The sequence below is a fragment of the Ovis canadensis genome, chromosome 8 (genome assembly GCF_042477335.2).
Source record: "Ovis canadensis isolate MfBH-ARS-UI-01 breed Bighorn chromosome 8, ARS-UI_OviCan_v2, whole genome shotgun sequence".
NCBI lineage: Eukaryota > Metazoa > Chordata > Mammalia > Artiodactyla > Bovidae > Ovis > Ovis canadensis.
Window position 1 is genome coordinate 94,795,838 of NC_091252.1, and position 24,163 is coordinate 94,820,000.

The 24,163-nt window shown below is 46.4% G+C and overlaps 1 protein-coding gene across 1 annotated transcript in view; it reads left to right on the top strand.

The window, feature by feature from the left end:
* Nucleotides 1–24,163, top strand: part of FNDC1 (fibronectin type III domain containing 1) — a 114,802-nt gene that overhangs the window by 41,459 nt on the left and 49,180 nt on the right. Inside the window, exons 5-9 of the mRNA XM_069598844.1 lie at nucleotides 8,065–8,271; nucleotides 16,326–16,424; nucleotides 17,895–18,012; nucleotides 21,868–22,055; nucleotides 22,770–22,877. Of these exons, the coding sequence (XP_069454945.1) occupies nucleotides 8,065–8,271; nucleotides 16,326–16,424; nucleotides 17,895–18,012; nucleotides 21,868–22,055; nucleotides 22,770–22,877 (720 nt within the window). The remainder of the gene's footprint in view (nucleotides 1–8,064; nucleotides 8,272–16,325; nucleotides 16,425–17,894; nucleotides 18,013–21,867; nucleotides 22,056–22,769; nucleotides 22,878–24,163) is intronic.

A 24,163-nucleotide genomic window follows, 5' to 3' on the forward strand; every position in this document is an offset into this window, starting at 1 on the left:
GAGCATCTGCTTTGTTTCTGAGATGGTCCTGCTGGAGTTTTGAGGACCACGTTTGTGGCTCAGATGCTGGCAGCCCTATGCCAGCCTGTGGGGTTGGCCTCTGACTACACTGTCCCTGGGTTTCCTGTGGCTTCCTCATTTGGTGACAGCCAGGGTGTCCCCACATGACCCTAGGAAGCAGGGAAGAGGAATCTGTGAAGAACTGGGCAGGGGGTGGCAGAACCTTAAACTGATGGCTGTGAGGTTTGGTGGCAGAACCTTAAACTGTTGGCTGTGAGGTTTGTTTGCTTTGAAAGTTAGCTTTACATGCTTCATAAAGGGCTTCCACAGCCCAAACATTACCAACATCATTAGTAATTGGCATTGATTCGCTTGGGGGCGATCAAGGTTCTTTCTCTTTCAAGACCTTCTCTTTTCTCCCCATCCCTGAAAAAGCAGCAAGAATGGACCAACTCTGGTTGATGGCTTGGGGCGCTGTGCTAGCGTCTCTGAAGGATGCTGAGATACGTGCCTGTCACTCTGATTCTCCCCTTGGTGTCCACTCTGCTTCCCTGGCAGGTGGCCAGGCCCCTGGAGACTAAAACATGGGTAAATGTAAGGGGAATGGTGTGATGGATGGCTTCTGATGGGACGAATGGACTCACATTCCCTGGAGGGCAGCCAGGCCCTTGGGAACTTAGCCAGCATGTTCTGAATGCAGGGATGCTCATGACATGGCAGTCCTAGGTAGACGGTGATGCCTGGCTCTGCAGACCAGTCCTTTCCCAGGGGGGTACCCAGGGGGACGCTCTCCCAGATGGGCACTGTGTGTATGCCACAGTGTGGCTGCGGGTGACCCCAGCTCTGCAACCACTGTGAGCTTCTAAATAGGGGTGGAGAGAACCAGGGATGCAGCCCCAAAAGCCCTGGGTTCCAATGCCAGCTGAGTGCCTGGTGCTGTCTGGCTTGGAGAGTCTCCCTTACTCTCTTGGAGCCTCACTTCCATTGTCTGTAAATGGGGTGTTTATTGGGTTCTCATGGGGATGCTTGTCCAGTGCCTTACCTGGCAGGGATCCAGTCAATGATGAAGGTTGGTGATGCTCTGATAGACACTGTTTTGAAGTGAAGGCATGAGATTTCCTTTCCCCCTCTTGGGCTTCCTTGGTGGCTCAGATGATAAAGAATCTGCCTGCAATGCGAGAGACACAGATTCAATCCTTGGGTCAGGAAGATCCCCAGGAGAAGGGAATGGCAACTCAGTCCAGCATTCTTACCTGGAGAATCTGGTGGGCAGAGGAGCCTGGTGGGCTACAGTCCATGGGGTCTCAAAGAGTCCGACATGACTATCTAACACTCTCTTGTTAAATAGCTGGGCTTGTCCAAATAAACCGCAGTTCAGTGCATCATTAAATGTACGGAGGGCTTTGATTGGAGAGGAGAGTGGGGCATTAAAGGGAGACTTTAGAGTAAGGGTTGCACATCTGGTTGTGGGGGAGAAGAGCTCTGGGAGCCTTTCAGAGCTGTTTCAGGGGGACTAGGTGTGGGAATTCACCCAGGAAGAAGGAGCCCATGGCAGACCAAGGCTGTCAGGTGTTGCCAACCTGCCCGTACTCTGGCCTCGGCCAGCATTGGTGGGGAGGGCACCCAGACTCAGCGTGCGGGCAGCGGGTGTGCATCTGGTTCCTCTGGTTGAGACAGCTGGTGTCATCCCCACCCCGCCTCCCCGCACCCCAGTGCAACTTCCCTCCATCCCCGTCACCTCTTCCTAATCAGGCTGTTTCATCTCAAGTGCACCGAAGCTCCCAAATCTCACCTGTCCTGGATACAGGTGGGAGGGGGTGCCCCCGCCCCCTGCCAAGGTGTTCTGATGCACAGTGCAGTGTGAGGACCGTGGTCCAGCCTCGTGGGCTGGATTCTCGCCCGTCCTCAAACCAGCGTCCCTGGTGGCCTTGAGGTCTGATGCCTGGGAAGGGTGGGGAGGCCGCCTGGGGCTGAGGCTGGGCAAGGGGAAGGGCGGCTCTTACTGCCCTGTCTGTGTGAAGCTTGGAGGCCAGCGCAGTGGATGTCAGGTAGGTCAGTGGGACAAACCACTTGCTCTCTGAAGCTCTAGACTGAGGGATCCCTCACGTTCTCCTGGAAACAAGAATGTCCTGCTAGTTGAGACCAAGCCAGGGAAAGTGGTCACCAGACAGCCAGGGCCATGGACTTTCATGCCAGTGAAGAGGAGGGGCTGGCTCAGAGTGGTGTGTGACTGTGAGATGCTGACAAGGACGAGGAATGATGCTTTCCACTTATGGTGCAAACAAAGCCACCTGGGTGTTGGCAGCCTCCTGTATGAGAAGGCTTTCAGAATAGAGTCTTTGGCAAGAAGTCCACTTTTTTTGCTCCTGTCTGGTTCTTTGAAAGTGAAAGTCGCTCAGTCGTGTCCGACTCTGCAACCCCGTGGACTATACAGTCCATGGAATTCTCCAGGCCAGCATACTGGAGTGGGTAGCCTTTCCCTTCTCTAGGGGATCTTCCCAACCCAGGGATTGAACCCAGGTCTCCCTCATTGCAGGTGGATTCTTTACCAGGTTCTTTGAAACGCATTTTTTTTTTTTTAGTGTCCACAGAAAACTCTGTGATGCAACCACAGCTCACCTTCTGAAAGGAGCCTCCTGCCCACCATGAATCTGATAAAAGAGGGTTTTTATCATGACCGATCACAAACACAATGAGCACTTAATGTGTCCTTGATAGATGTCAGGACAGTGTGAATTACAAAACCCAGTGAGAGAGACACTGCTTGACCAAGGAGGAAGCTGAAGTTCAAAAGGCAGTGAGATGTAGACTCAAGATTCAGACCCTGGCTTTCGAGCCCATGGAAGCCCAATTCAGAAGCTACACGTTTAATGGCGCTGAATTGTAAATGGGCAAAGAAAGCATCATGTTGAATTTTGGATTTTTTTTTTGTGTGTGAAAAGAACAGATTTTTTTGACTCCCCATGATTTCAGAATACTTGCCAATTTGCATAGCTGGCGATACATATCAGGGGAGATGTTCTAATTCTGCCTGGCTTTCAGATGTTTGTTGTAGTTTACATGGGAATCGTTTCACCTCACTGACGTGCTTAGTGGACAGTGTGTGATTAATCGCTGTAGGTCTTCTAAGATCAATTCATTTTGAGCAACATCTACCTGGTTGAATGGTCTCCAGAACAAAGAAGGTAGTGTGTCCTGCCAGGTTCAAAATATACTTAGCACTGGTGGATGTGAACATCATTCCTCTTGGCAATGGTGATTTCCTGTTTTCAAGAGAAAAGGCTTACAGGGATTTATTAGAAAATTTTCAGAAGGCTTCTGTGAGGCTATCACACACAGCTTAGAGAAAACACTTAGGAAATCTCATGACAAGTGAACTTGAACCATATGAACAGATTTTCTTCATGTGTACATCAGCTTAAAAAAGGCTCCCAGACGATCTATAAAAGATCTATAAAAGCTAATTGACAGTGTGTTTCATCCAGAACATTAAAGAAAGGAACTTTTCAAAATACTTGAAAAAATTGGGGTTGGCTTTAGGGCTGTGTACAGCGGAATGACATCGTTACCTCACTCTGGTTTCTAGAGTCGATGGCCTTCTCTGGTTGCTAAGGGCAACCTGCTGAGTAGCTTCTCTGGTTCCTTAGTTATACTGTCTGATCCACTGAAAAAAAATGTATACATGCTGGCTGAGTCCCTTCTATGTTCACCTGACTCTATCCCAACATTGTTCACCGGCTATACCCCAGCACAAAACTGTTCTTGTTGTACAGCTGCTAAGTTGTGTCCAACTCTTTATGGCCCCATGGACTGTAGCATGCTAGGCTCCCCTGCCCTTCACCATCTCCCAGAACTTGCTCAGAATCATGTCCATTGAGTCCGTGATGCCATCCAACCATCTCATCCTCTGTCATCCCCTTCTCCTCCTGCCTTTCAGTCTTTCCCAGCATTAGGGTCTTTTCCAATAAGTCAGCTCTTTGCACCAGGAGGCCAGAGTATTAGAGCTTCAGCCTCAGCATCAGTCCCTCCAGTTCAGGGTTATTTCCTTTAGGATGGATTGGTTGGATCTCCTTGCTATCCAAGGAGTTAAAAAAACAAAACAAAACACATACCTGCAAATGTGAGGCCTACTATGCAAGGCATTATGCTCACACTTGGAAGGGGGCCTGTCCAGCTTAGAACCCATGTTTCACGTTTATTAGCAGAAGAGGTTGGGTGGCTGATGGGATGGCATGAGTGGATGGGGTCTCGGTGGATGAGTGGGGAGACTGGCATCAGGGTGGCTGCATTCAGCTCGCTGTTTGGCACTTAGTCATGTGGCCTTGGGTCAGGTACTTCATCTCTTGATCCTCAGTTTTCTTGTGGGGATTATGACGTCTGACTTCCTTGCCTGGGAGATGTTGGAAGGACAGTTAAAATGAACCATGTGAGCGCTTGTAACCAAGTGTGAGGTTCTCTGTAGAAGAGGCAGCGTGGTTGGTCGTAGGGCTGGCCTCAGCCCTGTTGCCAAAGCTTGCTCAGCAGGCCTGGCTTTGTTCCGGAACCCTGGTGTGGAGGGTTGGATGGCAGCCCAGAGCCTGGGGTTGGGGAGCCCATACAGTCTGAGGGGGCAGCTGCTGTCCCTGCCACTGGGCAGTGTGGCTGAGATTTAGTGGGCCTGGCCTGGGTCAGGATCTCAGGCCAAAACCTGTTTCATCTGGGACGGAGTCCCTTGTTCTTGGAACCTCCCCCATTCTTCTTCCTCAGGGACCCCGGCACTTCAGGACACGCCAGTGGTCTTTTTCCTTCTTTCTGTTTGTTCAAAATTTTGCTCTTGAGTGTCAAGGGTTATTTGTTCTGGAGCATAGGCCCACCGCTCTCCCCAAATGAAGAAGACGTGTTAGTTGCTCAGTCATGTCCTACTTTGCAACCCTCTGTCCACGGAATTCCCCAGGTAAGAATACTGGAGTGGGTAGCCATCTCCTTCTCCAGCGGATCTTCCCGACCCAGGGACTGAATCCGGGTCTCCTTCACTGTTGGTGGATACTTCACCGTCTGAGCCACCAGGGAAGCCCCAAGGCCCCGAGGCGAGGCCTGCTCTCCGCCGATGCTGGTTCCACTGTAAAGTAGATGAGCTGGCTGGGTCTCAGGGTGAGGGCCAGGCCACAGAGCCGGGATGCCATCTCTGTTCAGTGATTTACTTCTTAGCTAAATCTTGTTAGACCCATGCATGTGTTTTCGGTCAAGTTGCCCATTTTGCTGGAGATCACCCCAGAAGTCCCAGACGGATGGGCGGCTCTCTGCAGTGGTGGGGAGAGTGGTTGTGTCACTCGGGGCTTTAGGACAAGAGTGAGTGGAGAGGGCAACCCTGAGGCTGGGCACATCGGTGACAGCACCGTGATACCCACCACATTTACCACTGCCCTGAGGAGATAGCCTGTGGCCGCCGTGGGGGCAGAGGGGAGCCTGCCAGTCCTGCTGGGAAGAGCAGCGCAAATGGCCTGTGGCAGCTCGAGCAGGCATCATTTCTCACATCCACATCCCCGAGGGTCCCTTGAGGAGGTATAAGTTTTTCTTAAGAGTAAAATGAATACCATGTATTATTGGCAGACAGAATTTTTAAATAATTTATTTTTAATTGAAGGATAGCTGCTTTTCAATATTGGTTTGATTTGTGCCATACATGAATTAGCCTTAGGTGTATATATGTCCCCTCACTCCTGAACCTCTCTCCCACCTGCAGCCCGTTCCCACCCCTCTAGTTGTTACAAAGCCCCGGTTTGAGTTCCCTGAGTCATATAGCGAATTTCCATTGACTGTCTATTTTATATACGGTAGTATATGCATCCGGGCTACTCTCCCCATTCATCTTACCCTCTCCTTCCTCCCCACTGCCCTGTTCATAAGTCACTTCTCTAGGCAGACATCATTTTCACATTATAGACTTCTTAAAAAGAAAAAGCCCTGATGCCTGCCCAAAGCTGGACACTCTGGAACCAAACGCCAGCCTCAGGGGGTTTACCTGGAAGAGGCTGTGGCCTCGCTCATCAGAGGGGCTTCTGTTAAAACAGAGTGTTGTAGGTGGTGATAGTTTGTGTTGGAGGCTCACAGAGTACAACTTGACTCGGAAGATGTAAAGAGAATGAAGCCAAGTTTTCTGCTTCCTTTAAAATTTCCTCTCTTGACCTCTGTTCCCCTGCCTATGGCTCACGTCAAGTTTCTTTCATGACTTTGCATAAAGCTGAAAATGATGCAAACACTATTCCTGAAAAGGTAAACTTGGTGGTGTATTTTGTTCTGATGCATGTCATCCAAAAATGTGCTGACTTCAAAAGCCAAACCAAAGTTTCATCAAGACTAGGCATGCCACCCCTTGTCCAGATTTTGAGTCTCGTGAGGCGTTTTTACCAGATATTTTCACTACTGGCTTTTAAAAAACGATTCCTACCCTAGCCCCGCATGGACAAGGTCTGTTCAGCAGTGACACATGCTGATGAGGAAAATCCACAGTCACCCACAGATAATGCAAGCGCTTAAAGAGATTCGACAGTCTGGATCTTTCTAGAAACATTGAGCGTCCCCATTGGGACTCATAAGAAAAATCAACTCATAGGATTAATGTAGGAATTCATTCAGTGAGTCAGTACTGTGCTGTTAATGAATTGGACTATTTGTACTAAACACTTGAGACAAATTTGCTTTTCAATTATAGAGATGCGCATATTTGTCATTTCCATATTCCTTGGTGGTCCCTAATTTTTATAGAGGCTAGATTCTTGAAATGGAGAGCCCATCTATGAACTTGGAATAAAGCTGAGTTCAGTTCACATCACCAAGGTGCAAGACAAAATTTTATATAGTTAGTTCATTGACATTGCTATTGGATTAAAACCAAAAAAATCTCAATAATCACTACTTTGTGTATTGGGGAAAATACCATGATATGATATTCTCTTAGCAGCCTTTAGGAATGAGGGTGCCCAGTGACTAATTAGGTAGCTCCAGCTAATATACAAAAGGATATTTCTTTTGGTTCAAAGACAAGTCAGGTGATTGACTTCTTAGCATAACCATCTCTAATGGCTATTATTGTGCAGTTGAAACTCACACTAACTCATGGTATTTTTTGTTTGTTTGTTTTGTTTTAGTTAGCGTTAAAATATTCACTTAGGTGGGAATTTTCCAGTCTAATAAAGTTAGAATTGGTGATGGGGGTGATGTACATAGTGGAGGAACGATGCTTGGGAAATATACCTGGCTTACATAGTCAGAGAGACATTCACTGGGTCACTGGATCCCCCAAAAGGGCTAGAACGTGGCCCGCCGTCAGAAACAGGCAGTGTAGTCATCACGTAGTCTGTCGCCCTTGCTCCCAAACGTATCATCAGCTCTTAATCGATGTAAAAACAAAACTTCGAACACTAAGTATTGGCCTTGCTTTGAGAATGTTAACTATGAGAGCGACTCCTGAGACTCATCAGCTTAGTAAGAGTGCTGGAAATGGATTCATTTAGCAGCAAGGCAACAGCAGACATGGGGCACAGCAGCAGGGTTTGTCTGAAGGGGCACGACTTGGACACGCCAGAGAAATTAAAATCAAAACCAGAAAGCAGGATTGAGCTCTTAGCGAGTCACCATAAAGACAAGGAAAGCCCAGTTTTTCTTCAAACTTATAGTGGAAAAGCTTCCAGGAAGACAGTTAAAAATAGCATGAAATTGTGTTTGCTATATTTTATGCTGACCCTTTGCTTTCACCAGAGGATATATAGTTTTTGGCTTTAAGGGGGCAAGAGGAAATAGATGAAAAGGAACACTGTAAAGCATCCAGGATTTCTGGCTGGCAGTCTCATACATGGTATGTTTTCACTTTAAATCCTTGAGACCTCTTGGCCTCCTGTGTGGGGTGGACACCAACTGTCGATACCCTTGGGGGAAGAATGTTCTTACTAGAACTGGTTACCCAAAGTGGATGTTTTAAGCCCAGCTGCTGATTGTCGTGGCTCCATCTTTGGGCACGCTTTTCCCTCCTCTGTCGGGAGCTCTGGGGTTTGCTGTTTAACGGTCTTGTGTCGTGTCCTCTTTAAGAAAAGGACGTGCCCAACAAGCCCTTGCGGGTCCGAGTCCGCTCCTCCGACGACCGGCTGTCCGTGGCGTGGAAGGCACCGCGCCTGTCTGGAGCCAAGAGTCCACGCCGATCCCGGGGCTTCCTTCTGGGCTACGGAGAAAGTGGCCGGAAGATGAATTACGTCCCACTGACGAGAGATGAGCGAACGCATGAAATCAAAAAGCTAGGTGAGTTTCATGTTCATTGCCGTTCGATGTCTTAATGATCTTGGCGATCATTTTTAGATCTTGATGCTCCTTTGAACAGAACGTTGTCTTTCAGCTGTGATGTTCATTTTCCAGGTGTTTCAGTTATTCGGAAATTCACTGTTTGTTCTGCCCTCCCTCCACGCCTCTGTCCTTTTCACCTTCCATTAGCGGTGGGACAAGGCCGCCCAAGAAGTGTCCATCAGTGGCTTCCTGACCGGGGTCACACTGATGCCATGATGTGGGTCGGTTTTCTGGATGTGCTGCGGTTGGAGGGCGGTTGGTGGTGGTGAGCCTAAACGCTTTTCCCATCTTGGCTCCACTTTCATCGTGTTTAGCTTTTTTAAAAATATAATTTCATTTGTTTATTTTGGGCTGTGCTGGGTCATCATCACTGTGCGGGCTTTTCTCTAGTTGTGGCGAGTGGGGGCTCCTCTAGCTGCGGTGCACAGGCTTCTCGTTGCAGTGTCTCCTCTCGTTGCGGAGCACAGGCTCTAGAGTGTGTGGGCTTCCGTAGTTGTGGCTGTGGACTCTAGAGCGCAACCTTAATAGTTATGGCCTACAGGCTTATTGCTCTGAGGCCTGTGGGATCTTCCCAGAGATCAGGGATCGAACCCATGTCTCCTCCATTGGCAAGCAGATTCTTTACCACTGAGTCACCAGGGAAGCCCCGTCGTTTAGCTTTTTAAGCTTCATCTTAGATCCTGGGGCACTGGACCTTGGGTCCCATCGAGTGTGGTGGCAGCTGATGGAGCCTGTGGCCCAAGCCTGCCCTCCTTCCTCTTTGCAAACTCTCACTGGATGAAGGAGGCATCGGATCATCGGCCATGGAGGCTGAAGGAACATTTGCTGGGAGAGGTTATGAGCTTGGTTGCCTGGTTCGAGGCCTGGAGAGTGGACACGGGCCACGCTCCAAGGTGGGGCAGTGATGATCCCTTGCTCCTGGCATTCCTCGGGGGTGCCCTGCAGCACTGCTTTTCTTCCTTCCTTTACGCTCCCTTATCTACATGATGAGTTTGGTAGGAGGCGCCGGACAAGCATGGCTGTGCGCCTTCCTTCCGCATCCTGTAGGGGAAGCTGGGCTGCAGAGCACACAGTCTGTTCTGCTCCTCTGTGGCCGAGTCATGGAGGGCCCAGGTTTGCTGGGGCCATGAGGTCTGTCTGCCTCTGGGGTTTGGTCTGACCTGCCGCAAGTCCTCCAGCTTGGTGTGCACCAGCAAGAGGTCCTGTGCCCTCCCCCGCTGCTTAGTCTTGTTCCCCTCCTAACTGAATCAGTGCTCAGGCGAGGAAGAGGGTGTGATTCTACTGGGTCCTGCTGAGACTCCATGGGGATGTGGGGGTCTCATCACGATGCAGTTGTGGCCCAGCTCCCAGCACACACGATGAGGGGCTGGAGACTGACCAGGGCAGGTTTGAGCTGCTGGAGGTGCTGAGCTGGGCTGGATTTCCCCTCTGAAAGATCCTCAGAAGTTACCTTACTTCTCTGCTCAGATACCCGCTGTTGGAAAAGTCTGTCGGGCATTCCTAGGGCAGGATCGGCCTGGCATCCTGTGGGCTTTATGAGGTCGCCACGTGGTTGCACAGGCAGCCATGAGCTGGGCATGGCATCGAAGCCTCAAAATAGATGCCAGGCTTTTTCCAGCCAGAAGAGACTACCTATCTGTCTACTCCAAAGCCACATAAAGCCACTACGGATTGCGGGAGAGACTGGAGAAATCTGAGTGGTCCATGTTTTGTGAAGGCTGGCTTCAGTATTATCAGCAAGGCCCAGAGCTAGAGGCTTGACACCTCATTCATTCATCCATCCATTCCGGGGCCTACCCCTAGCCCTGAGTGGTTGCGCTGTGCAGGTTACGTGGTGGTTTCGGGGAGTCAGGCCAAATTCTACCCAGAGCATCAGCAGGAGAGCCGAGTCCCCGCCTTTGCGTCTCTGACACGGCAGGTGAGCACTGTGCAAGTGGGGAGTTCTCACTGCCCGGAGCTCTTTCCTAGACACCACACACTGAAGTGTCCTTTGGTGTTGACGAGTTTTTCATCTGACTGGTTCTGTTAACTTTTTGTTTCCTTAGTAGTGAAGCCCTGGCTCACTTGGGCATAGCAGAAGGATTTTTTTTTTTTTTTGGCTTCCTGAACTTGAGCAAATGTTGGCACTGAGGTCAGGGGTAGGCCCCAGTCCTAGCCTGAATGGACAGCTCAGGACTCCACCCGCTAGTTTTGGAATGTTCACCAAATAAAAAGTGCTGGATTCACCATCGTGAAGATCCACGTGATCACTTAGGAGGTCTCACTGGACACTAGCTCATCCTGGCGGGGGGGATGGGGCGACGTGACTTCCTGGGGATGCTGGAGTGGCCTGTTGTGTTTGAGGACGCTGGTCTCCTTACTTTATCCTGAGTAGGATTTTAATTCCACTGGTAATGGAGATGCCATGGAAAGCATGGTACTGCAGGGAATGGCCAAACCTTAAGGAAACCTGGAGAAAAATGGGCCTGTGGTTCTGTCAGCAGAAACCCTGCCCTCAGAGTCATTCATCAAACACATCCCCTTGGGCATCTTCTAAGTCAGGCACCATCCTGGCATGGCGCCCCCCGCAGTCCCGTACAGGAGCAGACGGTCCCCAGAGTGAGTAGAGCTCACTGTTGTGAAAGTGGCTGCAGGGGACAGAGAAGCATCAGGGGCAGGCGGCTCTCTGGCCTCCAGGAGGGGCCACCAGTGTTGAATCTTGTAGTCAGAGGAGTGCCCCAGGGGGTGGTTGTATACGGAGGGGGAGGAGGTGGCCAGCCCAGCGGAGGTGGGACAGTAAAGAGGAACGAGACTTTGGAGTCCTTCAGGACATTTCCGTGGATCTTCGGGAGTCAGTTTCTGCCACATCACACTGAGGTCAGGAAGTGAGCGGAATCGGTGGCTCTGATGAGCAGGGGTGGGACCTGGGGTCCCAGGGGTCCCTTGGATGGTGATGCTGTGCTCATTTTGGAAATTTTGTTTCTACTCTATTCAATGATAAAGGAGAGCAGGAAGAAGTGTGCTTTTATACCACTGGGTCTCTATGATATTTCTATGAAAAAGTGGTGAACTGTGGCATGCCCAGCTCTCAGGCGCTTTCTCGGCCCAGGGTCAGTACCCCGTGGGCTCTGGGCTCTCTGCCCCTTCTCACCTATGTTAGTAAGAGCCCAGGGCTTGTCTGAGACCAGCCTAGCATTTGGGCCATGTCCTTGGGGTCATCTCACCCCACTGAGCTGGCTCCTCATCCATGAAATGGAGATGATGAGACTGGCTTCCTCGTGGGGCTTGTTGGGACTAAGCGAGGAACTGAGATAAAATGCTTAACCTGACACAGAGACTAGACCCGGCACACTCGAGCCGGTGTTGTAGTTTACTGCAGTGCAGCCTGTTCCCTGGAGATCGTCTCAGGCCACACTGACCTGGAGAGTACAGCAAGTCAAGAATCTGGGGATTCAGCAAATCAACTTTAAGGATTATATTGCAGACATGCAGGAGAGTCCGTCGTGGGAAACTGGTCTTTTCTTGGTGGTTCCTGATAAACAATGAGCCACCGCTTTTCACAGTTAGTTCTTTACACACATTCCTGGATTGTGAAATTGAACAGTAAAAATTTTCTTTGTGGACATTTGATGTGCTTGTCAGTAGCACCAAGAGATTAACAGATCTGAAGGGACTCCAATGTTGAGACATTTAATGTTCTGGGAATTCAAGTGTTACAAGCTTGATTCTTCCTTTTTGTAAAACGTAACATTTCACAATTTTCTGAGAGAATAAGATGTGACAGCCTCAGCCTAATAATGTACTCTGGTCACAGTGTGAGTTTCATCTGCCTTATGTATGTATGTATTTATGACTCAATGACATGAGTTTGAGTAAACTCTGGGAGTTGGTGATGGACAGGGAGGCCGGGTGTGCTGCAGTCCATGGGGTCACAAAGAGTCAGATGTGACTGAGCGGCTGAACTGAACTGAACCGATGTATGTATAGATACATAGAGACCATGCAGCTTGTCACTTGTTACTTCTTCTGAAACCATACTCACAGGAAACTAGTCAATCTAATCACACTAGGACCACAGCCTTGTCTAACTCAATGAAACTAAGCCATGCCCGCGGGGCCACCCAAGACGGGCGGGTCATGGTCGAGAGGTCTGACAGAATGTGGTCCACTGGAGAAGGGAATGGCAAACCACTTCAGTATTCTTGCCTTGAGAACCCCATGAACAGTATGAAAAAGCAAAATAATAGGATACTGAAAGAGGAACTCCCCAGGTCAGTAGGTGTCCAATATGCTACTGGAGATCAGTGGAGAAATAACTCCAGAAAGAATGAAGGGATGGAGCCAAAGCAAAAACAATACCCAGCTGTGGATGTGACTGGTGATAGAAGCAAGGTCCAATGCTGTAAAGAGCAATATTGCATAGGAACCTGGAATGTCAGGTCCATGAATCAAGGCAAATTGGAAGTGGTCAAACAAGAGATGGCAAGAGTGAACGTCGACATTCTAGGAATCAGCGAACTAAAATGGACTGGAATGGGTGAATTTAACTCAGATGACCATTATATCTACTACTGTGGGCAGGAATCCCTTAGAAGAAATGGAGTAGCCATCATGGTCAACAGAAGAGTCTGAAATGCAGTACTTGGATGCAATCTCAAAAACGGCAGAATGATCTCTGTCTCCAAGGCAAACCATTCAATATTAGAGTTATCCAAGTCTATGCCCCAACCAGTCATGCTGAAGAAGCTGAAGTTGAATGGTTTTATGAAGACCTACAAGACCTTTTAGAACTAACACCCAAAAAAGATGTCCTTTTCATTATAGGGGACTGGAATGCAAAAGTAGGAAGTCAAGAAACACCTGGAGTAACAGGCAAATTTGGCCTTGGAGTACAGAACGAAGCAGGGCAAAGACAGAGTTTTGCCAAGAAAATGCACTGGTCATAGCAAACACCCTCTTCCAACAACACAAGAGAAGACTCTACACATGGACATCACCAGATGGTCAACACCAAAAGCAGACTGATTATATTCTTTGCAGCCAAAGATGGAGAAGCTCTATACAGTCAACAAAAACAAGAACAGGAGCTGACTGTGGCTCAGATCATGAACTCCTTATTACCAAATTCAGACTCAAATTGAAGAAAGTAGGGAAAACCGCTGGACCATTCAGATATGACCTAAATCAAATCCCTTATGATTATACAGTGGAAGTGAGAAATAGATTTAAGGGCCTAGATCTGGTAGACAGAGTGCCTGATGAACTATGGAATGAGGTTCGTGACATTGTACAGGAGACAGGGATCAAGACCATCCCCATGGAAAAGAAATGCAAAAAAGCAAAATGGCGCTCTGGGGAGGCCTTACAAATAGCTGTGAAAAGAAGAGAGTGAAAAGCAAAGGAGAAAAGGAAAGATATAAGCATCTGAATGCAGAGTTTCAGAGTATAGCAAGAAGAGATAAGAAAGCCTTCTTCAGCAATCAATGCAAAGAAATAGAGGAAAAGAACAGAATGGGAAAGACTAGAGATCTCTTCAAGAAAATTAGAGATACCAAGGGAACATTTCATGCAAAGATGGGCTTGATAAAGGACGGAAATGGTCTGGACCTAACAGAAGCAGAAGATATTAAAAAGAGGTGGCAAGAATACACAGAAGAACTGTACAAAAAAGATCTTCACGACTCAGATAATCACAATGGTGTGATCACTCATCTTGAGCCAGACATCCTGGAATGTGAAGTCAAGTGGGCCTTAGAAAGCATCACTACAAACAAAGCTAGTGGAGGTGATGTAATTCCAATTGAGCTGTTTCAAATCCTGAAAGATGATGCTGTGAAAGTGCTGCACTCAATGTGCCAGCACATTTGGAAAACTCAGCAGCGGCCACAGGACTGGAAAAGGTCAGTTTTCATTCCAATCCCAAAGAAAGGCAATGCCAAAGAATGCTCAAACTACCGCACAATTGCACTCATCTCACACGTTAGCAAAATAATGCTCAAAATTCTCCAAGCCAGGCTTCAGCAATACGTGAACCGTGAACTCCCTGATGTTCAAGCGGTTTTAGAAAAGGCAGAGGAACCAGAGATCAAATTGCCAACATCTGCTGGATAATCGGAAAGGCAAGAGAATTCCAGAAAAACATCTATTTCTGCTTTATTGACTATGCCAAAGCCTTTGATTGTGTGGATCACAGTAAACTGTGGAAAATTCTGAAAGAGATGGGAATACCAGACCACCTGACCTGCCTCTTGAGAAATCTGTATGCAGGTCAAGAAGCAACAGTTAGAACTGGACATGGGACAACAGACTGGTTCCAAATAGGAAAAGGAGTACATCAAGGCTGTATATTGTCACCCTGCTTATTTAACTTGTATGCAGAGTACATCATGAGAAATGCTGGACTGGAAGAAACACAAGCTGGAATCAAGATTGCCAGGAGAAATATCAATAACCTCAGATATGCAGATGACACCACCCTTATGGCAGAACGTGAAGAAGAACTAAAAAGCCTCTTGATGAAAGTGAAAGTGGAGAGTGAAAAAGTTGGCCTAAAGCTCAACATTCAGAAAACGAAGATCATGGCATCCAGTCCCATCACTTCATGGGAAATAGATGGGGAAACAGTGGAAACAGTGGCTGACTTTATTTTTTGGGGCTCCAAAATCACTGCAGATGGTGATTGCAGCCATGAAATTAAAAGACGCTTACTCCTTGGAAGAAAAGTTATGACCAACCTAGATAGTATATTCAAAAGCAGAGACATTACTTTGCCAACTAAGGTCTGTCTAGTCAAGGCTATGGTTTTTCCTGTGGTCATGTATGGATGTGAGAGTTGGACTGTGAAGAAGGCTGAGCACTGAAGAATTGATGCTTTTGAACTGTGGTGTTGGAGAAGACTCTTGAGAGTCCCTTGGACTGCAAGGAGATCCAACCAGTCCATTCTGAAGGAGATCAGCCCTGGGATTTCTTTGGAAGGAATGATGCTGAAGCTGAAACTCCAGTACTTTGGCCACCTCATGCGAAGAGTTGACTCATTGGAAAAGACTCTGAGGCTGGGAGGGATTGGGGGCAGGAGGAGAAGGGGACAACTGAGGATGAGATGGCTGGATGTCATCACTGACTCGATGGACTTGAGTCTGAGTGGAGTCCGGGAGTTGGTGATGGACAGGGAGGCCTGGCGTGCTGCGATTCATGGGGTCACAAAGAGTCAGACACGACTGAGCGACTGAACTGAACTGAACTGATGAGTCCTTCTTAGAGGTGTAGATTTTGGCAAGTTAACCCATTTTTGTGGTTTTATGTCCTCATTTGTAAAATAAAAAAGTTCAAATTGGAAGATAGCCAGATTGTTACCCGTCTCAGACTCAGTGATTCCATAGTATTTGAGAACTCTATGTTTTAGTTTTTGTAGTTTATTTCCAAATAATGTTTTCAAGTTTAGATTAAATTGGATATTAGTGGGCCCAGTGCACAAGTTGGGGAGTGGGAGTGGGGGTGAATGGAAGGAACAGTCTAGAAATAAAGGCTGAGTTTAGACTCCTCTGTTTGCTCTTAGCTCATCCTCAGAGACGCTGTTCTGAAGATTTTAGTTCAAAGGGCACAGCGTCCCCCTTGGGGTGAGAGCCTGGTGTACTTGCTACTCTCTGTCTCTCTCCTCTCTATTTGATGACAAATAGAAACAGAGACATTCCCTCCTATCGGGAGGTAAAAAAATATTTAGGGAATTATGTGGGAAAATACACTATTCTTTTCTTTTTTAAGCATTGTTCATCTTTCTTTGACGCTGATGCAGTAGAAACCCACTTGTTCAGGAGTTGTACGTAAAAACTGCTTCCACGTTTCCCGACATAAATTGTGTTCTTTTCGAGTTTAGTTCCTACAGTTCTCAATCTCATCTGTAGCTGTCCTGAATGAGTTAGAATGCCAATAAGATGGGAAGGGAAGGAGGTAAGGGGAGGGAGACATCGACAAGCAGGGGTGTGCTTTCCAGAGACCCAGTGGCAGAACCTCATCCCTCGCTTGTTGGTCTGCAGCCTCCGAGTCGGTGTACGTGGTCTCTCTGCAGTCCATGAACTCCCGGGGGCAGAGTCAGCCGGTCTACAGGGCTGCCCTAACAAAGCGGAAGATTTCAGGTATGTCTCCAGGGACGCATCTGGTCAAGCCGAGGTCTAGGGCTTGGCTGTTTTCCAATGATGCTGGCCAGGTAACGACGTACATGGATTTTATTGGGTATAGGGGGAAACGGGGGGGCAGACTTGGTCACATGTGGGAGGCACGAGTGTTTCTTTTCTACTCAGAGGCTAGAGTGTTCCTGTGATGCAATCTATCCCTGTGTGTATTTGAATGGCTTCAGATTTGTCTTGAAAGCCCCAAGCATTTATTCCATTTACAGGCACAGTCTGACCCACGCATAAATTGCCCTTGGTGATAGACTGGGAACAAAGAGAGAGAGGAGGGTAGGTGTGCATGGGGCAGCACACAAGATATGCCCTCACGCTTTATTTCAGCTAAAACGGCCTAAAAATGGCATTGAGAAGAGTGAGGGGAAATGTAAAGCTGGCTTGCTGGTAGCCTGACCAGCCTGTCACTTACTTAGGGATGGTTTTTTCCACATCTGTTCACAGGTGTTTTTTATGTCAGTCATGTAGTAGCAAATTACATATACCTTTTCTGGATCACGTGCCTCAATTTAAAGAGGCAACCTATGACATAATGATATTTGTGAATTCACAATTTATTTGAATAATATATTTATATGGTATACTCTTATATTGATAGTTACTGTAATTGTACATTGTATAACAAAAGTCACACATGTATGATGTTTCACTTTTAAAAAATTCTTTAATTGCTCCTCTAGAAGTCCCTGTATCACTTTTCTAAAGGCTACGTAGTTAGCTTCCCCTACTTGTAGTAAAGCCACAACCTTTTGAAACATGATCTGTGAAAGTTGAAAAGACAAAACAGATGAAAAAACCGCAAAAGTCCAAGAGACAAAGAAAAGCAAAACTGAAGGCATCTTGTGAGTTGCAGTGTTACAGACTGCACATAAACTTTGTGACTTTACTGTAGCCCATCGGAAACTGGCAAACTGAATTCTCTTTTCTATCTGAATATAACATTTAATCTGCTTTGGAATCATATATTCTAAATCGCGAGGACACTGAACTCAATGTGATTTGTGCAGATGTTGAGCTAGAATTTTTATTTCATGCCATAATCACCCAGGGAATGCTCTGAATTGAACTTTTCTTCCCCAAACTTTTGCTTCCTGTAAAAACAGTACTATTTCCCAGAAACTCAGAGTGTATACTGAGAAAGCTCTGCATGATCTGGACTATCTCTGACCAAGGCAGAGCATCTCCTTTTGCACGACTGTCCTTATGTTGATTGGGTTAGGCAGCTTAGAATGTGTTTAAGAAGAGAAAGAATGGAGATTTTTGGTTTTCTGCGTTGATCAATCAAATAATTGACTTCCTATTCATTTGATTTTATCTAAATCAAGCATAAACAATTTAATAACTAGGCTCTGGGGGCCAGTGGGACTCAGGGCAGAGCATATTGTAGGGACAGCCTCTCCACACACCCCACTGTCGTTGCAGAAGAGGATGAACTGGACGTACCTGAAGACATCAACGTCCGGGTTATGTCATCCCAGTCTGTGCTGGTAGCTTGGGTGGATCCTGTTTTGGAAAAACAGAAGAAAGTTGTTGCATCAAGGTACTTTTCCTTCTTTCTTTGTCTTTATTTCCTATATGAGAGACATGGTTTTTCTGGCCCTGAAGAGACATGTATTTATTTGAACGGTTGTATTTTCAGACATACGTGAACACTGACCTCTTTTGTAGCTGACGGGTAGACTGTTCTAGGACAATCTAGCTGATTCTGTGGGTGGTACACATTCCCACAGATTTTATGTGGGTAAGACACACAGCAGGCCCTCACATCTCACCTGTTCATAGTCTGATCTTGTGTCTGGGATTTTCCTAGATTCTGTTTCATTCTTTGCCCCAAGTTTTGCTTTGTCTCTTGAATGTTCTGTTCAGGCACAGAGGACATGGGTCCATCTTAGGAAGAAGAGCCTTACCGTCTTCCTGGTATTTCGAGATAGTGGCCACAGGAAGGGTCTTGTGTAGAGTGGTGGGCATGTGTCTAATGTCTTGTGCAAAGTGACTCCTCTTGAAATGGTCTTGAAACGCTGCATGGCTTCCTGTCCAGCTCATCTATACATATGTAACAAAATGTGCTTTATTTTGTCTTAACCCATGATGTTATGCTCTTCTGGTTTATATGGTTATTTGCAATAGTAATGGAGGAAAAACCAGTCATGAGGTTAAAATAATTTTTGTGTTAAAAAGGCCACTGTTATTGTTTGGTCCTTAAGTCATGTACAACTCTTTGTGACCACACGGACTGCAGCACACCAGGCTTCCCTGTCTATCACCATCTCCTGGAGCTTTGCTCACACTCATGTCCATTGAGTCAGTGATGCCATCCAATCATCTCATCCTCTGTCGACCCCTTCTCCTCCTGCCTTCAGTCTTTCCCAGCATCAGGGTCTTTTCTAATGAGTCGACTCTTCTCAGGTGGCCAAAGTATTGGAGCTTCAGCTTCAGCATCAGTCCTCAATTTCCATTAGGATTGACTGTTTTGATCTCCTTGCTGTCCAAGGGACTCTCAGATGTCTTCTCCAGCACCACTATTCAAAAGCATCAATTATTCAGCACTCAGCCTTCTTTATGGCCCAACTCTTACATCCCTACAGGACTACCAGAAAAACCATGGCTTTGACTATACAGACCTTTGTCAGCAAAGTGGCCACTGGTGAATGCCATTTCTAGTTAGTGGTAGACCAGTAGTCATAAAAATGTGCATTAAATGACTAACACACAGCCAAGAGAAAGCCAAAGACTTGGTGGTCTAGTCATTATATATATATTTTTTTAACCTATTTGCAACCAGGAAAAGTGAATATACTTCAGAAAATGAATGGAATATAATGCTGAGTGTATATATATATATATATATATATATATATACATATATATGGTATATAGATGTTATTCTACATTATTTATATATATATTTATATATATATATATAAATATATATATAATGTTATTTGTTCGAGCTAGAGCTTCTGTCACTGTCTGCTGGTAAAAAAAGACATCTGCTTCTTGTCAGAGACCTCAGAAGATGCATAAGTGGTTCTCTCCCAAGCCATAGGGCCTCCCCCAGCAGGAAGTGTTCCTGATCAACATGGACTTTGATTTCCAACATCCTGATGAAAACAAAAGAAGACTTGAGTTTTCTTAGTAAAACTCTAACTGCTAATTGGTGAGCTGTGTCTGCAACTGAGGGCTTCCCTGGTAGCTCAACTGGTAAAGAATCTGCCTGCAATGCGGGAGACCTGGGTTCAATCCCTGGGTTGGGAAGATCCCCAGAGGAAAAGGCTTACCCACTCCAGTATTCTGGCCTGGAGAGTTCCATGGACTGTTTAGTCCATGGGGTTGCAAAGAGTTGGACATGATAGTCTTATCATAACTAATGAAATACTATAATGAATAGCACACTGTTAAGGCATCAAATGCCATCTACTGTAATGTGGCCACAAAGAAAACTTATGAGAAAAGCGAGTCAATGGACATGAATTTGAGCAAGCTCCAGGAGACACTGAAGGACAGGGAAGCCTGGTGCTCTGTAGTCCACGGGGTTGCAAAGTGTCGGACATGACTGAGCGACTGAACAATAAACGGTGTTTGTAGCTTGTAACGTCGAGTGTTGAGGCTGTCTTCTGCTTGGGACTGTCAGATAGGACTGTGTCGGGTCACATGGCGCTCCTCTGCCTGATGATCACAGCGAGCTCCTCTCGTAACCCTCTCTCTCCTGCTGTTTGTTGTAGGTTTTTGTTCCGTCTCACAGAGATAAGCCTACTCAGAACTGCAGGTGGCCTTTCCTCACAGAACTCATAGAAAACACACCAGCTTTGGCACTTAGTCTTCTTGTCTTTCCTTTCTGGAGAGCCAAGGTGCTTTGGGCTGGATCTCATTCTTAATATTGCCCATTCCACACCAGGTACACACACACCCAGCACATACACACCCCTGCCACACACACACACACACACACACACACACACCCCACATACACATGCACAGGCAACACATACACACACACCACATACACACACACCACATACACACACACATACACACCACATATACACACAGATATCATGTATACACACACACCATGTACACACACCACGTACACACACACCATACAGAGACACACACAGTGTACACACACACCACACACACACACTCCACATACACACATACACACCATGTATACACACACACACCATGTACACACACCATGTACACACACACCATACAGAGACATACACAGTGTACACACACACCCCCCACACACACACCCCTCACATACACACACACACACCATGTATATACACACACACCATGTACACACACACCTTACAGAGACACACACAGTGTACACACACACCACACACACACCCCACATATACACACACACACCATGTACACACACCACATACACACACATACCACACAGAGACACATACAGTGTACACACACACACACCACATATACACACAGATACCATGTATACACACACACACCATGTACTCACATACCACATACACACACACCACACAGAGACACACACCGTGTACATACACACCACATACACCCCACATATACACACACACACCACGTACACACATACCATACAGAGATACACACAGTGTACACACACACCACACACACACAGACACCATGTATACACACACACACCATGTACACACACCATGTACACACACCACGTACACACACATACCACACAGAGACACACACCGTGTACACACACACACACTCCACATACACATGCACAGGCAACACATACACACACACCACATACACACACACCATGTACACACACACACACACCACATATACACACAGACACCATGTATACACACACACCATGTACACACTACCACATATACACACCCACCACACAGAGACATGCACGGTGTACACACACACCACATACACACACATACCACGTACACACACACACCACGTACACACACACATACTCGTACACACCCCCATACTCCACTCCCACACCCCACACACACATACACACATATATACACACCAACACACACATACACCACATACACCCTAATAAGGCACACCCCTAATAAGGCACTTGCCTCATAAAAAGTGTCACCCCCTTATCCCTCCCTTTTAATTTCTGCTTGATATCTTGAGCAATAAAATGTTTTGGTCTTGAAAAGACACTAAGCTCTGTCTTTCCTGGGCTACTTTAGACACACCTCCCTGGAACTTAAGTAGATTCTTTGAACTAATAACAAAATCACAAGTCTAGAACTTTCTCTTCTTGATTTCACCACTTACCTCCAGAAGTCATTGCTTATGGGGAAGGGAAAACACCAAGGACGCCAGTGCCCACCTGCAGAGAACCGGTCAGCTGGGTGTGTTGCTGCTTTGCGTTTTCTTACAGACAGTACACCGTGCGCTACCGAGAAAAGGGGGAGTCGGCGAGATGGGATTACAAGCAGGCCTCCAACAGACGCGTGCTGGTCGAGAACCTGAGTCCAGACACCATGTATGAATTTGCAGTTCGCATTTCCCAGGGTGAACGAGACGGCAGGTGGAGTACATCTGTCTTCCAGAGAACACCGGAGTCTGGTCTGTATTCAGAATGGCCTTTGGACTTGCAACTTGGGAATTACCCCTGAAAGGAGATTTAAAGACACTTCAGGGAGCCACAGTGATAATGGCCAGGAGAGGCATTTTTCAAAGTAGCATTACCCCTAAATCTCGTGAGAAGCTTCCTTGGGTCCATGCTTTATCCTTTACTGGCTATTTTCCTGAGCGTGTTTTTCTGACATGTGGAGTGCATTAAAACCACGTGGAGCCTTCATAAATCCCTGCTGTCTGTGTGAACGCCCCTGAGTAACAAACACATGGCTCCAGAATATTGGAGAGACTCTCCTTTCTTAAGACTCAAGTTGTGCTTGATTCTGGGGGAGAAATTTGTTCTATATTCAAGGCCACAATTATTTTGTTTTAAATTATGTCTGTAAAAAAACCCAAAATTTTATCCAGAGGAAGCTGGAACTGGATTGTATTCTTCTTTGTATATTTCAATATTCACCAATGAGAGAAATTCTGAATTCCTAAAAACATTTCCCCATGTGTGTCTAACCTCCTTGCTCTATGAGTTGGTAAAGCTGACATAAACCACTAAATACACAAAGAGCAAGTGGAGAATTTTCTCTCATGTATAATAAAAATTAACACAGTAGCTCTGCAATGAAATATATGTATGTAGGGACCATATGTCACTTTTAGAACAGCCATAAGGGCCTTTTCAAACCTTGGGTTCTTGTCCTTTTGTAGCTCCTACCTCAGCTCCTGAAAATTTAAACGTCTGGCCAGTCAATGGCAAGCCTACAGCTGTCACTGTAGCTTGGGATGCTCTGCCTGAGACTGACGGGAAAGTGAAAGGTAGGAACCTCATGACTGAGAGTGTAAGGCACACGTGGGAGTGAAATAGCCAAAGAGAACTGTGTGCTTTGACTCTGATAAACACGGGTTCTAATCACAGGCTTGGCAACTGCAAAAGCAACAGGGAAGCTAACATACGGATTTGGAATGCCAACCCAGTGGACAAGGATATTTCAGCAGGGTTTTTATTGTCAGTCAGGTCGGGGTCATCATGCAGATGCTTTCTATCACCCTCTGTATGCAGGGATTTTGATGCTACTATCAAGAGGGCTTTTGTTAATTGTATGGATGTGACATCATAACATTTAACCAAGCAAAGTGACACCTTGTTTTTCATTCTATGGATCTTTTCATTGTGCCAGTTAAGATCATGGCAGGTCAGGCTAAGCAGGAACCCCATGGGATCATAAATGTCTTGAATGGGTTACAGATATTTGTTGTTATTGTTCAGTCGCTCAGTCATGTCTGACTCTTTGCAGCCCCATGGACTGCAGCATGCCAGGCTTCCCCATCCTTCACCATCTCCTGAGTTTACACAAATTCATATCCATTGAGTCTGTGATAACATCCAAACATCTCCTGCTCAGTTGCCCCTTTCTCCTTGAAAATTAAAATGTTATATAGATTTTTTCCCCCTATTTGTCAACATTTTGAACAATTGAACTTTGGGGCAGGGGTGGGATTTGAAGAAAAAAAGGACCTTAAAACAGGAAAAAAATTACTGTAGATTTAAAAAAATGAAAAAAGAATAGTCACAACTAGATAAATTTTAAAATAGTCTGTTGAGAACATTAAATAAAAGCACAAATAATTTCTTTTTAATGTAAAAACATTCGGAAACCTTTTGGAAATCTACTTGGAGACATTTAAAAGAATGGTATTAAGGGTTGGGCTTCCCAGGTGGCTCAGCAGTAAAGAACCTGCCTGCCAATGCAGCAGACATGGGTTCAGTCCCTGGGTCAGGAAGATCCTCCGAAGAAGGAAGTGGCACCCCACTCTAGTATTCTTGCCTGGGAAATCCCATGGACAGGGGAGCCTGGCAGGTTACAGTCCGTGGGGTCGCGAGGAGTCAGACACGACTTAACAATTAAACGACAGTTGAGGGTTAGGGTTCGACTATACAAATGTACTCTAAGGGTACTTTTTATTGTTACTTGATTTTGGAAGAGAACTTTAATTTGCAAAGTTTGTGTAAGCTGAAGGAAATTCAGCAAATTATCACTGATCTCCTTTGAGAATTTCTTAATTACAGAAAATGGATGGTTCTCTTTTGTATTCAACCTTAA